This window comes from Coenobita brevimanus, chromosome 33 (assembly GCF_032717465.1).
Source record: "Coenobita brevimanus isolate Jiangsu-jjx chromosome 33, ASM3271746v2, whole genome shotgun sequence".
Classification (NCBI taxonomy): domain Eukaryota; kingdom Metazoa; phylum Arthropoda; class Malacostraca; order Decapoda; family Coenobitidae; genus Coenobita; species Coenobita brevimanus.
Window position 1 is genome coordinate 7550832 of NC_136986.1, and position 18512 is coordinate 7569343.

The 18512-nt window shown below is 40.8% G+C and overlaps 1 protein-coding gene and 1 non-coding gene across 2 annotated transcripts in view; one reads left to right on the forward strand and one right to left on the reverse strand.

The window, feature by feature from the left end:
• LOC145395781 (uncharacterized) overlaps positions 1 to 18512 on the forward strand; it is a 41335-nt gene that overhangs the window by 10646 nt on the left and 12177 nt on the right. The window contains exons 5-6 of the mRNA XM_080269318.1: positions 17234 to 17362; positions 17964 to 18135. Of these exons, the coding sequence (XP_080125444.1) occupies positions 17234 to 17362; positions 17964 to 18135 (301 nt within the window). The remainder of the gene's footprint in view (positions 1 to 17233; positions 17363 to 17963; positions 18136 to 18512) is intronic.
• Positions 4819 to 4937, reverse strand: LOC145395981 (5S ribosomal RNA). Its single transcript, XR_013896708.1, has one exon. It is a non-coding gene; the product is annotated as a 5S ribosomal RNA (ribosomal RNA).

Sequence of the window (18512 nt, forward strand, 5' to 3'; positions counted from 1 at the left end):
TGTGTAGATGTAAAAAAGGTACAGAGTCAACTTAGCACACGTAATCTCTTTGATGCAGATTTTGAAAGAGATGTAATATGAACTTTTCCGAGATAAATTCCGATAGAATGAAACCCCAAGTATGTTCAAAGATGATTCAGGATGGAGTTGGGTATTGTTAACCCGAGGCATCCCGTCGACGTATGGATACGTTGCAACATTTTGCATTTGCCAGTCCTGACGACATACTGGTACGTTGCGCAATTGCAAGGTTCATAATTTGCATAATTTTCAATTTTTGCATGTGATTTTTTGTACGTATACACAGGACACCTTCCTCTATTCCTCTACAAGATGCCAAGCAGGGACAATGCCTTACACCGCATAACTTCCTCTCCCCTGCACGCCATTGTCTCGGCAATTTACCTGTTACCAGTGACCTGGCCAATAAAGACATTCAGGGCCAGATTGATTCCCCAATTGATGACAATGTGGAGGACAAAGTTTATATAGCATTAGAGGAAGAAACAGTTAGAAATGATGATCAGGTAATGTGGCAAAAAAAGGTCAGGTATGGTGATGAGTTAGTGAGTGAAACAATGCTTATAATGCCTATATTACTGTTTGAAAACCAATATACTCTCGTACTACATATAAATTCGTACCAAGTAAATAAATAAATAAATACCATTTTTGAGTGGTGTGAAATGGTTACCCTCCCATAGAACTCATTTTCTTTGGTGCCAGCCTGTTAGAAAACCCAGTAAGGTGAAGAGGTACTGCTACCTGGATCGAGTATTTTAAACCTCAGGTGAGCGATTTCTCTGAATTTTCGATGTTTCTCACCAAAAGCAGAGGTTTTAGCCAAAAAAATAAATTTCGAAACTATCATGGGATTGGGGGTGTCGGAGGTGCGAAATAGCTGAGGACGTGACGGGTTAAAAAATAAAGGATATTCCTGTGGTTGATTTTGATGGGTGGACACATGTAAGAACTGAGTTTTGATGCCTTAAAAACAACAAAATTACTGTTACCAGAATCAGAGTTACGATCCAGGTCAGACATTAAATGTGAAATAGTCTCCTCTCTTGATTACTGAAGTAACTGCTGAGATGGGTGCTGTGGGAAATGGATGGAATGGTGAAGGCTGGAGTTATCAGCATATGAGTGAATAGGGTCAAATGTAAACCTTAGTAGGTCATTGTTGAATCGAAGGAAGAAAGTTGGTGATATGCCAGAGCCCTGAGGAAACATTATTGTTGATAGTCCGAGGAGAAGAACAGTGACAGTCTACAACAGCAGCTATAGAACGACTAGTGATAAAGGCACAGATAGGACAGAAACCGTAAGAGGTATGGAAATTAAAGATTTATACCAAACTCGATCGAAAGCCTTTGCCATGTCAAGTGCAATGACAAATCCTTCACTGAAGTACCGAAAGAAGGATGACCAGGAGTTTTAAAAGAAGGTGAGAAGATACCCAGTGGAGCGCCCCACCTGAACCCATACTGATATTCAGAAAGCAGCTTATGATAGGATAGGTGCTTTAATTGTTTTATTAAAAAATAAATTCAAAAACTTAAAAAATTAAAGATGTTAGTGTAACTGAGCGACAGTTTGAAGGTTGGGAATGATCATTCTTCTATGAGAACAAAATTCCAGCAAGAAAGAAACACACTAGTTAACTGACAAATACTGAAAACTTTGCCTAGGCAGGGTGTATGCACAGAAGCTTGGTTCTTGAGGACAACTGGAGAGACCCCATTAGCCCCATCTGCCTTGACAGTATTAATGCCAGTGATGGCAGAAAACACATCAACTGATGAAATTTTAATGTCAGCCATGAGGAAGTAAGAGGGAGGAAGTTTCCATTAATAGTGCACTATATTACCATAACACATATTTGAACTTGTAATGCAGGTTCACTTGCACTGGAACCTGAGAATGATTTCTTCATTTCTGGCACATGTATTGCGAGTTCATTCAACATAACCTGAGATCATTTCCTTACACTCTTACTTTTTCTTTTATTCTAAATTCTTCCGTCGTAAAATCACTTACTTGGGAAATTTCTTACTGCACCAGAGGAAGAACACAAAACAGTTAGTAGTTTACTATCACAACAGATCCAATTTGCATGTATATTGCACTGTATTAACGTAACATATTTGTATCTTGTACTGCAAGTTCAGTTGCTCTGTAGTCTCAGAGTGCTTTCTTAGACCCATACCTTTTTTTATATTGTTACCTCTAGTATATATTTTTATGTAATAAGATCACCATAAACGCTATTTTCACTTTCCCACGAACCAGTGATTATTACCTCACCCTGGTGTGACAAGTGAAGAAGTCACTTTTAATTCACTGCACTTGTAAAACATTTCCTTGTGAACCTGCTGCCGTTGCTGACATTGGAGGCAGACGTAACATTACCTGTACTGTTTTTAACCTGCAGGTGCCCATGTTCAACATGCGGTGACATGAAAGGTAGTCTGCCTGGGTGACCCTCTCAGGCACTACAGGAGCACTGTCTCCTTGGTGCAGCAGTTATGCAAACAACCTTTCTGAACAGTATGAATGCATTTACAAGTGAGAACAAAAAGGTGTAGGAACACCTTCTTGTACCACCTGCAGCACTTCCTGCTTGTCATGCTAATGGATGACCGACAAGTTAACACATTTCTTGGTGCATAAAGCCTCATTCTCGGTCTTGGCTGGTAAAACAGGGTAGTGCTTCCTACTGGCCTTGACAGTACCATGGGTTCCTGTCCCATGTTCAAGGAGAAACTGTCAGTGTGACTGATGTGTAGATGTCATCACTTGAAACATTCATATTTGATGCTGAATAAAGGACAGCCAAAGCATTCGCCCTCGAATACGTATCGCTCGCCATCAATATAAAACTACACCAGTAATCCTTTGCGGTCGGGGGCATACCATCATAAGTTCGCCAAGATCTACTCATTTCAAGTCACATATCCTGGGATATTGCCCGCAAAGCTTGATTACAATTTGTCCACTTGATCATGAGATATTCTGGTAAAACACAAACACCACACAGACACATAGATACATTAACAGAAGCCAACGATTAAAATATCACATAGCTAGGCAAACAACAAAGATGACAAAACCTTAAAAATGTCTTCGAATTTCCCCTGCCACATATCATTTTCTCTTTGCTTTCCAATCTTCAAGAACTAGATTAGTAATCCTGTGGTAATCGAAGGCATATCATTGCAGCTTCACCGAATGTAAGCAGCTCAAGCCACACATCGCACAATACTGAGCGCAAAGTTTGGATACAATTTGCCCACTTAATTTTCATTTATTTTGGTAACACACACACACACACACACACACATACTGGCGAGAGGGCAGAGAGAGGACGCAGGTAACTACATGCCACACTGGACACTACTGGGCATACATAATATTTGTTTTTTTTTTAATGAGTCAAGCTGTGTACTACACTAAATTAAGTGATGCTCTAATACAGTAGAGAAAATATAGGCAATAATATTGTTGTCCAAATAACAGAATAGATCCAAGTCAGTGCATTCAAAGGAATCTGCTGACAAAACGTAAACATCAACTAGGTGTCATCATTATCACAATGCAGGTAGCAGGGAGATGAAAATTTGTATGTAAAAATTATCTTTCTAAGTAAGAAAGATCTTTATGCAAGATGAGTACTATCTTTAGCAAAGTGAATATGCAAGGATTTAAGAGAAGGGATAAAGGTAAAAAACAGGATGACGATTTCTATCCAGAACTAGTTGAAATGGAAACATAATAAGTTAGAGGAGAAAGTGAATAAACTGGAGAAAACTTGTCAAAGGGAAATAGATTAAATTAAGAAGGAGCTACGCATGCAGAAAGAAAATGAAAAATCATTAATGTAATTAAACAAAAAAAGACGACAATAGATGAGCTGTCAGTTGAGGTTGTTTCACTTAGAAAGAAGACTAGTTAAAAGACGAGAACAGTAGTCAAGCATGAGAATATTATGGAGGAGTTCAGAAATAATACAGAGAAAATTATGTAAGCAAGCAGTCTGATAGACCAAGGCAGTGATACTGAGGAGCAGATAACCCAGGTGAACGAAATGATGAGAAATTGCAAAAATGAAGTACAAACTACGTATGCTGAGAAGATGAAAAGAAGGAAAGACTTAGAAACGAAAGCTGAAAGAAAACCCATTAGAAAGGAGGAGCAGGCCCAAAACTGGTCAAAGAATCAGCAGATATTAACAAATCTCTAGTAATCGCTGGTATAAATGAAGAAGAAATAAAAAACAGAATCTTGTGACAAAAAGGAGATGGTAAATATAATGAACATTTTGAAGGATGTATCAGAGGATATCTGTGATTAAGATATGGAGGAATGCAAAAGGCTAGGGAAATATGAGAGAAATAAGTCAATGTCACGGAAAGTAACCTTCCAAAGTGTGAACACTGTAGAGGAAGTATTGCAATATGATAATAAACTCATGGAAAAGGGGGACTATAACTTTATTTATTTATATATATTTATTTAAAAAATGATGCCTAACTTGGAAAAATGAGTGTCACTAAAGGAAAAGAGGGAAGAAGCAAAAACAAAAAATGAGGAAAGATCAGAGGAAGAGATGAGCATTTTACTTTTTTAACAAAGTAGTGGGATTACAAGTATGAAAATGGTACACAAACAATAGGTACAAAGCAAAAGGAAGGCGGCAGATTCATTCATTCATTGCCAGACGCCATGTATCCCAAACGGGGTGGCCAACGGCTTAGAGTTAATTGTTTTACAGGGAGGGGCACTAATCCTCCACCAACCCCACTTGACACGTAGGGATGCCAACAGCATCTGGTGTTCCCAGGCGGTCACCCATCCAAGTACTAACCAGACCCAACGTTGCTTAACTTCGCTGATTGAACGGGAAGCGGTGTACTCAACGTGGTATGGCCGTCAAAATAAATATGTAAACAACATCATTAAGTTGATGTACTGAAATGTGGATGGAATGGTATCCAAATTATTAGAGATAAAAGACTATGCCAAAGAAATAGAACCTCACATTATTTGCCTAACTGAAAAAAAAAGTAGTCCCAAGGATATCAAACGACACCCTAAGCTGTGTGGATTACACTAAATGGAGAAGAAATAGAAATTTGAAAAAAAGAATGAGGAGTTCTGGTGTTAACAAAGAAAAATCTATAAGTCAAAGAGGTGCAACTGGATATACCGTCACAAGTAGAACTGATTGCAATACAGATAGACAAATCTGAAGGGAAAATAACTGTGATAAATTTATACATGCCACCCAAAACAAACACCTGGGAAAGAGGCTAATATGAAGATTGGGCAGAAAGTGCAATTCAGAGTTAAAGAGCCCTACTACATAGAATGGAAGAAATATATGAAATATATTAACTGGAGATTTCAATACAAAGTGCAATACTTTCTATGTAAGAAGCTTTGAAAGCTCTTGGGATCAAAAGCTCCTAGATCTTGTAAAGGAATTTTTCTTAACACGATTTGTAAAGGAAAACACAGGAAAAACTGGGACTTGATGATCTATCATTACTAGACCTTTTATTTACCAGGCAAGATGATATCAACAACATAATGTATCACCCTCCATTCGGCAACGACCATGTAGTATTAAATATCAACTTCAGAACTGCAAATCATATTGTTAACAGTAATGATAGTTAAAAAAAAGTGCCAAAACTGCAAAACGGGCAACTACCATGACCTACAATACTTAGTAGAAATAGATTGGGAAAAGGAGCTTAGAGGACAAGATATAATGCTATGCAGAGGAAATTATGTGAATTAAATGAAACGGTAGCCCAGAATTATATAACTCAGCACAAAGACACAGAAATAATGATAAAGAAGAGGTTTAATACAGAATGTAAAAAATCAAAGGAGAAAAGACTCTTGCTTTGGAACAGATACAGAAGACACAATAGTAAGAGGGCATACAACAACTACAAACAGGCAAGAAATTATTATACAAGGATAAGGAGAGAAACTCAAAGGCAGTTTGAGGAAGACTTTACAAATAAAAGTAAAGATCAACCGAAGCTTTCTTACAGCAATATCCGAAGTATAACCAAAGTTAAAGATAAAATCCTGTCCGTCATGCATGAAGGGATAACCTATATCCAAGAAATCGGTATTTGCAAAGTTCTTGACAAGAATTTCCAATCAGATTTTACAGAAGAAAGTAATAATTTTGAGAGCGATGGTAAGGAACATGCATGTCCACACATTACCAGATATATGATGATCAGAACAGGAGGTACAGGAAGAGCTGAGTCAATTCGACAAAGGAAAAGCAAACAGTCCTAACGAAATTTTAGGCTGGGTGCTACATGAATGTGCAGAAAAGTTAAGCAGATCAATACATATACTGTTCAAGGAACCCTTAAGTCAAGGTAAACTACTTGATATCTAGAAGAAAGCAAACATTGTTCCCCTACTCATAAAAATAGACTCCACTCAATTATAGCCCAGTATCCCTGACTAGTGTTGTAAGCAAGGTACTAGAAAAACTAATAAGAAAAAGTTGGGTAAACCATCTGGAAAAGTATAATGTTAAGAAGCGAGATTTGCCAGTTATGTAGTCGAGAAGCATCTCGATGTTTCTTGACGTTTACCGTGGGTTTCAGTACGAGTCAGAGTTGCAAGTTTGCATGCTGTTAGTGAGCGTAGTTATTTCGTAAGTTATGCATTAATTTTTGTGCTCTTTTTCTCAACATTTTTTATTTATGTGACTGTTTGTTAAATTATGTAATTTAATCTAAGTTTGGATGCTAAATAATTTACAGTGTTATGTAATGTAGGAAAACTCTGGCATGTTTTTATGTCTCCTCTTAGGTAACTGTTAACTGTTGCCTCGAGTTTGTGCTAGATATTTTTTGAGTAATGAAAGCTTATATAAGGATGGATAAGACAATACAGCAAGTTCATTTGGTTTTCAGTTCACTTTGAGTGTACTTCTGTGTCAGTGCAGTACTTGTGAAAACCGTGAAGTGTTGCCACCATTTAGTGTAAAAAACTCTGAAGTGTTGTCAACCATTAAGTGCAATAACAGTGCAGTGCTGTCAAGCATTAAGTGTAATTGCTGTTAATAAAGTTTGTATAGCTCCAGTGCTTGTGAGAACAGAGAAGTGAAGTTGGAGAGCATTCAGTGTAACTGTTCGGAAAATAAAGATGGTGAACTTTATGAGGCCAGTATTTATTTTCGCCTTAGCTGATCTTGTGTGCTTTACACTGAGAGGTTGACCATAAGGAGAACAACTAGCTGGGCAACGTCCTTCCTGCACTGACCTACTGCTTTTGGAGCCTGTGGTTGTGTGAGGTGGGGACATAACACTGGTGTCAGGGGTTTGGATAATTTCGGTGCTGCAGTAAGTCTAGCCTTCGACATGGTGCAAGAGGGTGTGCAGACAAGATCCCGAGCTGGGCAGGAAGACGAAGTGTGATTGGTTGCAATCATGAAGATAATGGAATCACAAATTCTCCAACTAAAGGCACTGATTGAAGGACAGAAAGAACTCAAAGAACTATTACAGGCACGAAGTCTACTATAAAGGCGCATAGGAAACAACTAAAGGCACAACATGAAGAACAAGTAGAACGATGTAAGCAACTTCAAGAGGCAACAGAGGAGCAACAGAGGGAACTACAACTGAGGTTGCAAGGACAGCTGGATGCTTCCATGGGGGAAATGAAGGAAGAACAGCAACAGCTTAACCCACCCCGTCCCGACCACTTTTTCACAACTGGTACCCCCCAATCCCGACCATTTTTGGACCCAAATTTTTTTTGCTAAAACTTTCGCTTTTGGTCAGAAACAATGGTCAGTCATGAAGAAAATGTTCACCGGGGTCCATAAGTTGCCTAAACAGGTATACCTTCGTCACACCTGGTACCGTGTTCTCTGTAGGTGGTCTGAGGCTCTCACGTTTTCTATGGTATTATAAGTCTGGGAAACCAATGAAAGTAAGTAGATATGTATTTATTACAAACATAAAAACATGTGATACAAGAGTAAATTGGATTTTATACAAAAATAGAGCTGAAATAAACATTGTACCATCGTGCTAACCGAGCAAAATCGGGCAGACTGGTTACGATGAATCGCTAACATTCCTGAATCATGATACATATCATTTTCTCTACTTACAAAATACATCTCCAATAACATTATACCATTTTACATTTTATTCAACTGCTTTTACGTATTCACAGGCCTTTCGATAACATTTAGCGTAATGTTAGCGCTTATTTACGTAGTGAGTGAACTCGCTGTGACTGTTGTTTCAACTCGTATTGTTTTTTTTCAACTTACATAATACTTTCCTAATAACATTATACACTTTTCCACTTTAGAGAACTGTTTTGAGATAGTTTCAGGCCTTACGATAATCTTTAGCGTAATAATAGGGCTTAATAACACAGAGGGTGAAGCCGCTATGACTATTATTTCAACTTACAACCTATTTTTGTACTTATATAATACTTCTCCACTAACATTACACATGTTTCCACTTGATATAATTGCTATCACATAATTGGAGACCTTACTATTCTACTGAGCGTCATATTATCGCATATTTACACAGTGAGTGTTATCGCGATATCATTTGTTTCATCTGACACTAGTATTCAACTTATAAATTACTTTCCTACTAACATTACACCCTTTTCCACTTTGTATCATTCCTATCACATACCTACAGACCAGAATGTTCTACTGAGCATAATATTTTCGCAGATTTACACAGTGGGTGTACTCGTGACATCAATTATTACAACTTACACTATTTTTCAACTTATACATTACTTTCCTGCTAACATTACACCCGTTTCCACTTTATATTCTTGCTATCACATATTTATTGACCAGAGTGTTATACTGAGTGTCATATTTTCGCAGATTTATACAGTGGGTGTAGTTTTGATATCACTTCGTTCAACTTACACTATTTCTCAACTTATACATTACTTTCCTGCAAACATTACACCCGTTTCAAGTTTATATAAGACTTAGCACATACTGACTGGCCTTACCATTATACTGAGCGTCATATCGCCATCTCACACAGTTTCAGTAGTGTAGGAAGTTATGGTACTCTCTGAAACATGGCTGAAGGCACAACGCAACATTGGTGGTGGTGGGGGAGGTGGAAAGCGGCGCCTTTCATCTCTCGCACTTCTCTTCCCTCTCCCTTTTCCTTTACCCTTTCCCTTCCCTTTCCTTCCTTTCCCCACATCCTGGGGCTGTGGGGAGGAAGTTTGGGAATATTGTATGGCGAAAGACGTGCTGGGGAGTAGGTCCACCTCCTCTCCTCTAGGCCTATGTGCACCATGTGCTCATGCTGTCTCCCTCACACCACTTTCCCTTTCGCCCCGCACTCCTGCCACACCACTTTCCCTTTCACCCCTCGCTCCCGCCACACCACTTTCCCTTTCACCCCGCACTCCCACCACACCACTTTCGCCTTCCCCAGACAAAACACTAGGCCATACTTTATTTGCCTTCTCGCCCCACCTTCTGATCCTCGGGGTGAGATTTTTTCCTTCCCCAACCACGAGGCAACATCACGTCCTAAGCCGCCGTCATCGTCATCGTCCTCATCCTCGTCCTCATCAGAATCTCTCTCTAGGGGATGGAGAGAGGTCCATGCAGGTGTTTTGGGTGCAGGCTGGCCTTCCCTTGCCTTACGATACGTGACATACTGCTTTTTCCAGGGCGAAGGGACCTCCTCATCACTGCTTGTTATTTCCTCCTCAGGCTGCACATAATCTTGATCCACCACATCATCATCAAGTGGAGAATCACTATCTCCAGTGAAGGCATCCAGGGCGGATTGTATTTCGTTGTCTGAGAGACCTTTACGCGCCATGTCTGACCTGGGTCACTGCTAACAGGTGAGTGACCGAGACAAGGACGAGCGTGGGTCACGCGGGGTCTGGGACGCTGCCTGCCTGGCAGCAGGTAGGGGAGGCTTGGATAGGTGGGCGAATCGAAAATCTTGCGCGAATTTTGAAAATTGTGGAAATTATGAACCTTGCAATTGCAGGACGTTGAAGTACGTCAACGGGATTGGCGGTGACAAAACGTGAGGACGTGGAAGTACGTCGATGGGACGCCGCGGGTTAAGGATGAAGTAGATGCCAAGCTAAAGCAGAAGTATGAGAGGGAAATGCAGCTTGCTACTAGCCTCAAGGGTGCTGCAATGGAAATTTGCCAGATGTCAGTAGAGGAGAAAATGCAGATGGAGGATGCAGATTCGCAACCAGTGCTAGAGTGGCTGCATCGAGTACAGTGTGACCTTCTTGGGAAGAAGTTTCCAGTTCAAGCCCTGCGACCAAGAGTTACTGGGGTCGGTGGGACCTTCTTCATTTGAACAATGGACTACTGGAGTGTCAGTGGGAGACACCTAATTGCCTCAGCAAGTACAGTATTGGCAACTGGTGGTTCCGAAGAAGATGAGGTCTGAGATCTTGGATGAGTCCCATAACCAGATCACTAGTGGGCACCTGGGAGTGAGGAAAACTCTAAGCTGGATGCAACAGAGGTTCTACGGGATTGGTATGCATCATGATGTTGACAATGGTGTCGGGCCTGTGATGTGTGCTGTGCCAACAAGGGACCCAAGAAACATGGTTGTGCCCCTCTCCAGCTGTACCAAGTGGATGCACTGATGGAAAGAGTCGTGGTGGACATTGATGGACCTTTGACACTCACTGAGAGAGGAAACCGGTATATATGTGTCGCCATGGACTACTTCCCAAAGTGGCCATAAGCCTATGCTATCCCCGACCAAGAGGCTGTGACTGTTGATCAGGTGCTGGTTGACCAGTTTTTCTCTCATTAATGGAATGCCACAAGAGCTACATTCAGTCCAGGGTAGAAACTTCGAGTCTGCTGTGTTCCATGAATGCTGCAAGTTAATGGGGATCAAGAAGACCAGGACGAACCCACTAAGGCCACAGTCAGATTGGATGGTGGAGAAATTCAACTGGAACCTGGGACAATAACTGGCCAAGTACTGAGTAGATGGACAAACAGAATGGGACCAGAAGTTACCTGCGTTGCTGATGGCATATCAGGATGCATCCCATGAGTCTACCCACTACACACTTGCAAAACTGATGTTGGGCCACGAGGTGTGCATACCTGTTGACTTGTTAGTGGCAAGACCACCTGGTGAAGAGCTGCCTACAGACACCTCCAGTTATGCGAAGCATCTTCAGGAAAGGATGGCTGAGATACATCATCAAGTGCAAGGAGCCCTCAAGTTTTCAGTAGAGGTGATAAGTGCAAGTATGGTGCCAAACCAAGTGAGGCAAGCTTCAAGGATGGTGACCAAATTTGGTTATACAATCCTCAGCGAAAGAAGGGACTGTCACCGAAGCTGCAGAGCCCATGGGATGACCCTTACACTGTGTTGGACTGCCTATTAGACGTAACATATCGGATTCGGGGAGGCAGGAAGTCTCGCCAAAAATTGGTTCACGTGAACCATCTGTGGCTGTACCATGGTCCAGCACAGTACAGCTGGGACGTCTCCAAGGAATTGTGCTCTCCCGCAGCTGAGGATGTTGAAGAGAACCAAGGAACTGAAGTGCAAGAGGATGGTGATAGTTTCCTGAGAGAAGAAATGAGTCAGGAAAAGGACCAAGACCTTCCTGGAGGAGTAGACTGTGTGGAGGAGCGAGGACGTCATTGGAAGCGGCAGAGAAGAAAATCTGATAAGTTGAAGGACTATTGTATGTATAGTTAGATGCTCCACTAAGATTAAGGTTTATGTTTGTATATACTGTGTAGTTTTGTCGGGGTGACAAAAAACTAGGAAGGGGGTAATTAAGAAGCAAGATTTGCCAGTTATGTAGTCAAGGAGCATCTCGATGTTTCTCGACGTTTACCCCGGGTTTCAGTACGAGTCAGAGTTGCCAGTTTGCCTCCTGTTAGTGAGCTTAGTAGTAGTAGTAGTAGTAGCTGTTGTTCCCTAGGCAGTCTGGCCGAACAGCCCCGAGTCCCTTAGGAAGGCCATGGCCGAGACCGGGCTTTCCCACAGAGCTCTCAAAGAGTGTATGTTGTGTTGATGGTGTAGGTAATTGTGTGCAATGCAGTCTTCCATAATGTGCTTAATAGTATGGGGTGCTGTGTTGCATCCTGGACAGGCATAAGCGACGGAATCATCCAGCCTCTTCTGGTAGCTTAAGAGAGCTGGATGGTGCCCACATCTCAGCCTGGCCAGGTGGACCCTGTCCTCACGAGGAAGATAGGATTCAGAAGCGTGGATGTCAGGAGGCCGTGCATGCATCTGTGTGTTGTCTTTAAGTGACTGAATGGAGCGGCAAGTGATCTGAGTGTTGATATGCTTCTGGAAGCTGGTCTGAGGTGGGCGAGGAGGGGAGAGATGACAGTATTTGTGTCTGGTATCGTGTGCTAGTTGTTGTTTTTGATGTTCCTTGGTGTGGGTGGATGTGCTGCCATGTACTGTAATGGATGTTGTGGGTTTGTGGAGGCTGCAGCAAGAAACTGGGTGCCTCTCATGTCTAGGTGATCCTTGACTTTGAGGACTTTGGTTTTTTGATGTTGGTGGTCTTTGGGTGTAGTAGCTGTGCAGCCTATGATTATTATTAGGGCCTTGTTCTGTATGGTCTGTAGAGTGTTGTAATGTGTTTTGGTGAGGTTCGAAGCCAAGGCAGGGCTTGCATAATTCATCACTGAACGTATGTATTGTTTGTATACTGTGGTGGTGGTTTCTTTGTTGTGTCCGAATGTTGTATGGGCAATTGACCTCAAGACACTGAGTCTTGGTGTTATTTTATTTTTAGTCTTTGTGATGTGTTGTTTAAATGACATTGATGTATTGTATGTTACGCCAAGGATTTTGTGTGTGTGTGTGGTAGGGGAGTGTTGTTTATGGTGAGGTGTGGGATGTGACTGTATTCTGCTGTCCAGTTTGTGAGAAGGGTCACTGTAGATTTGGCTAGGGCTACTTTGAGCCTGTTTGTGGTGAACCATTCGTGTAGTGTGTTGAGGTAAGGTTGAATGATGTGTGAGGCTGTGTTTGCGTTTTGGTGCATACATGTAAGTGTTATATCATCTGCATAGGAAGCTATGTGTATCTGTGGTGTGTGGTGTGTGGGGTGTGGGTACGACATGCATGTATAGGTTAAAGAGTATAGGGGCCAAAACAGATCCTTGGGGGATGCCGTTTGTGAAGTTTCTGATGTTAGAAGACTGACCGGCAAATGTTACGTGTGCACACCTGCCTGCTAAGTAGTTTGCCAGCCATTTTTTTGGTTTATTGTGCATGTTTGTGTTGAGTATTTTGTTTGTGAGGTTGTGGCGGGGGATGGCATCAAAAGCTTTGCTAATGTCTAGTGTGATTAGGATTGTTCTGTGTGGTGGCCTAGCTGAATTCATGCCATCGAAAACTCTCTGTGTAAGGTCTGTAAGAAGGGTGTTTGTGGAGTGTAGTGGCCTAAAGCCATGTTGTGACTGGGCTAGGGGAATGTGAGGTGTGACTAGTTGTAGTACCAGTCGTTCAGTGACTTTAGAGGGGGTGCAGAGGAGTGTGATGGGGCGATGTGAGGAGGGTAACGTGAGGTCTTTGTTTGGTTTAGGGACAGTGCTGATATTGCCATGCTTCCAGATGTTGGGTATTATGTTGTGTGAGTAGCTGTAGTTTGATATGTTGGTGAGTGCTTGTATGCCTTGTGGTCCTAGGTGTTTAAGGTGAATGTTGCTTATGTTGTCTAGTCCACAGGCAGATGAGTGCTTGAGGTTGTTAATGATGTGCGTCGTCTGGTTGTAAGTGAAAGGTGCGTAGTCTGGGTCTGTGGGGAACCGTCCCTTACTTCGAATGATACGTCGGTCTTCGGGATGGGGGTTTAGATGGCTGAGTGAGCGTAGTTATTTCTTAAGCTGTGCATTAATTTTTGTGCTCTTTTCTCGATAATGTTTTCTTTGCGTGATTGCTTTTAAATTATGTAATTTAATATAAGTTTGGATGCTAAATAATTTACAGTGTTATGTAATATAGGAAAACTCTGGCATGTTTTTATGTCTCCTAGTTGGTAACTGTTAACTGTTGCCCCATCGAGTTTGTGCTAGAACTTTCTCAAGTAATGCAAGCTTATATAAGGATGGATAAGAGACTACAGTAAGTTTAGTTGGTTTTCAGTTCAGTTTGAGTGTACTTCTGTGTCAGTGTGGTACTTGTGAAAAAAGTGAAGTGTTGTCAAGCATTAAGTGTAAAAACTGTGGAGTGTTGTCAAGCATTAAATGTAATAACACTGAAGTGTTGTCAAGCATTAAGTGTAATAACAGTGATGTCAAGCATTAAGAGTAATAAGAGTGAAGTGTTGTCAAGCATTAAGTGTAAAAGCAATTAGTAAAGTTTTTATAGCTCCAGTGCTTGTGAAAACAGTGAAATGAAGTTAGAAAGCATTCAGTGTAACTATTTGGAAAATAAAGACAGTGATCTTTACGAGGCCACTGTTTATTTTCGTCTCAGCTGATCTTGTGTGCAGTATACCGAAACGCTGACCATAAGGAGAACAACTCACTGGACAACTATTATAGAGTTGCAGAAACACAACAGAAAAGAGAGGGATGCATGGACAGTAACTATCTAGATTTTAAGAAAGCATTAGACAGAGTACCGCACCAAAGACTTTTATGGTACCTGTACCATCAAGGAGGAATCCGAGGAAATCTGTTCCGCTGGATGCAGGATTTTCTCATGAAAGAGGAAATGAGAACAGTACTAAGGGATAATCACTCATAATGGAGGGAAGTGACTAGCTGAGTTGCACTGGGCTCAGTGCTGGCACCAATTATGTTTTTAGTATATACTGTCTAAATGATATAGACGGCAACTGTGGAAATGGATGCTCTCTAAATACGTTTGCTGATGATGCAAAAATACAGAGGAGAATTACAAACATAGGCTCTTGCAGAGAGCTACAAGAAGAATTAAATAAGCTTCATAAATGGAGCATACTTTTAAGAATATGTATGATAAAAATAGTTTAATACACTGAGCGGTACGAGCTTGACTCATTTTTGTAAGATACTATTAGGTAAGAACACACACACACACACACACACACACACACACACACACACACACACACACACACACAGGCGGTTACATTATCGTGTTGCTAGGTGGGCAACAACTCTGAAGTCCAGCATATATCCAGTCTTACAGTCACAAGCAACAAAGAATGTGATGCATATGTGATGATATTTGGGCGATGGGTATTGGATAAATGCCAGTCAACCCCAGAACAGTACATGCAACTCGTTCGCCACCTCTTTCTGGAAAGGCGAAAAAAATGGTGGTAGTTCCTTTTAGGTTGGTCAGAACTGGGCGAATTTTCCACATCCTGTCATAGAGTAAGGGTCCCAAGTTGGGGGAAAAGTGTAAGAACCGTAGTACGAGAAGGTACTCTGTAATGTGCCATGTACCTCCCAAAGACAGGTGTGGCTGCGAGGTTGTCCATGATCCAATAGTCCTGTATGGCATACCTTTTTTATGTGTGCCATCAGTACGGCCAGAGCTTGCCACACGTATAATTCACTGACTTCAACAGAGTACCATTCCGGCATGTTGGCTCTTGTCACAGGAAGGGAGGTCAAGCCAATGTAGGGAAATTTCGTGGTGATAGTGATTTTGTGCCTACGAATTCCATCATGGACAATGAAAAATGCCGTGAGAAATCCGTGATGCACGAGTTGCATGTTCCAAGAAAATCTGCCCAAATACCTGCCTAAAAATCATCAGATGCAGTCTCCGTCGGCTGAAACCCGATCCCCTCTTTTCACACGATAATTTTGATTGCCCTCACACTTGGCTTGTGGGAACTGGGGCATTGGTCTCGTGCACCACGTACTCCTCGGCCACAGACATGCATATATCTGTATTATAGGAGTCCATATTCTCTTGTAATTTAAGTATACTGTCATTTGTGTCGAGTTTCCATTCCCTGATGAGAGAGGATAGATTCTCCTTATAATTTTTTTTGCATGGAACACCCTTTTATTCGTTTGTGTGTCATTTAGTTAGCTTTAAGAACGACGTATACGTAATCATAGGCGAAATCTTTGCACCTCCAGAACCACAACGTTTCATAAATTTTAATCAACGGTAAAACCAAAGAATTCTAGTTGAGTTTTGGAAGGAGTTTCTCTTGTGAGAGTTGACGGAGGCAATATTTCACCCCTATATTTAAAAACTCTCCAAAGGCGAATAAAATCATCTAGCGGTTGTAAGAATCCCCCCTTACTCCCCCCCGGGAAAAAAAATAAAAATAAAAGTAATGACGCTGTAATATCTAGGTGGCTAATATACACGTACACTCTTGAGCAATAGTGTCTGCCAACCCACTCATTTTCCCAACAAGTACAAGGAAATCGTAGCCAGAGTTCCACACTGAATAAAAGCCTGTTGTACAGTGCTGAGTTGGTAGTTCAAAGCTTTGTTGGTCTGAAGAGAGATCAATGCACAATGATATTACTACTTCTCAGTCTATATTCTCATTTCTTCCCTTCATAATAACTTGTCCCAGATTTTTTTCCCTTTTGCATCTTATTTCACACAGCTAAGTGACAGACTAACAATTTAGTGGTTATACATCCTTTCAGTGACAATTTTCATGGCTAGCAATGCATCACAGTTATATATCTAGTTACAGGTTACCATACAATATGAAGAGATAATAATATTAGGCCAAGTTAAAGCGAACAGGGTAAAGTAACTGGTCCATTTCAAGTGCGAAACGCAGGATATGACTTTGTTTCGACCAGAGAAAAAATAGTGGAGAGTATGTAGAGCCAATGGCTGACGAGTTTGCCATAGGATACAATTAACAGGACAAGATTTACTACTAGAAAACATCCAGAAGTATAAAAAAGACTGCCCCTATGTGATGAACAGACTATAAGTGGAATTAACTTCATACATTTTTTTTTTCGTTCATTCTTGCAACCGCCAGAAAATTCCATTTAGGACAATTTTAAGACTGAGGAGTTCGTTACAGCTTTCCTTAACGAAGTGGTTAAAATATAGCCTCGATTAGATACAACTTTCACTACAAGAATTCTTCCAAAAAGTAGATGAAACTGGCCCCTCATTAGCTACTGGAAATGATAAATTACACCCTTGTTGTGTCGAGGGAATAAAGATAATTCATTCTGCCTGAAAACTATAAACGTATTGTGCAGGTACAGCATGTTGGTTCACTTGCCGTACAGTCCAGACGGTGCCCGGGTGCTGCAAGTGGCTTCCTGGACCCCCACATCAGGTCTACGCTATCTCACACCTCTCACCCTTTTCCCGGAGAAATACACCAAGTAATGTGTACAGATTACTGGCCATTTCAGAACTGAAGTATCATATGTACTCTGTTGAAATTACTGGGCATTACAAAACTGGAAAAATAGAAGTAACATATCCAAGTTACTCACGAGGATAGACTGGACTATACTCATTTTATTCTAACCTGACCTAAAGTTATCTCTCCAACTCCTATGCTTAGGTTTAACAAGAGATTAACACTAGACTATGGTGCTAGTCATGTGAAAGTGTTATGGAAATAAAGTAGAGCTATAGCTTTGTATTATTCTGCATCTGAAGTATGTGAAATATATTGCAAAAGGCTGAGACTCTAGTCCAGATTAATGTAAGAACAGATATAACTTGTAGCTTGCAGTATACATGTTATAAACAGTGTAATCAAAGAGAAAATAGAGCCGATAAACAATTACTTAAATTAATATTAGTAATCAACTAATAAACAATTATAAAAATTGTCATGGAGTATCTTTACTTGCTCTGAATAATACGCAATAGCCTTTATTCCTATAGGATTATCATAGACTGAACAGTCACTTCCACCCTTAATGTTGCACTGCAACATTCTTACATTTAGAATATTACATTATATTTTGGCAGTTTCCATGGCGCGACGATAAATGTGACGGCGTTTACATATGAACCCTACTGGCAAGAGTCTATCGAGGGCAACACCACCAGGTACTCAGGCACTGACTACAACCAGCTGGTTACGGTTGCCCAGGCCCTGAATTTTACTTTCCGTGTCCTTCCATCACGCAGCTGGATCGAGGTGAGACTTATACACTAGTAGGCTGTATGTTAAAACTTTTACTGTTACTAGTTATTGTTGTGATAAAGTATTTAATTTGATTATTACAGCCAAATATTATATCAGCATCGTTTTGCAATATTTAGTAGCTCAATTAGTTTCGTTTATGATATGCTAGTTACTAAAATGCGATCTCTACAGAAACTACATTGTTTTTCACAAAATTCATGTTCAGAAAGTATTCACTGCAAGAGGTAGGATTTAATCTCATTTTCATGGCTGCTACAGTTAGAGTCCTTATGTCAAATTCCATGTTATCTCTTTTAAGGTATTATTCATACTCCATTCAGCTCCAGTATGTCAGTGTTCTACAGTATCATCCTAGATGAAGTGTGTAA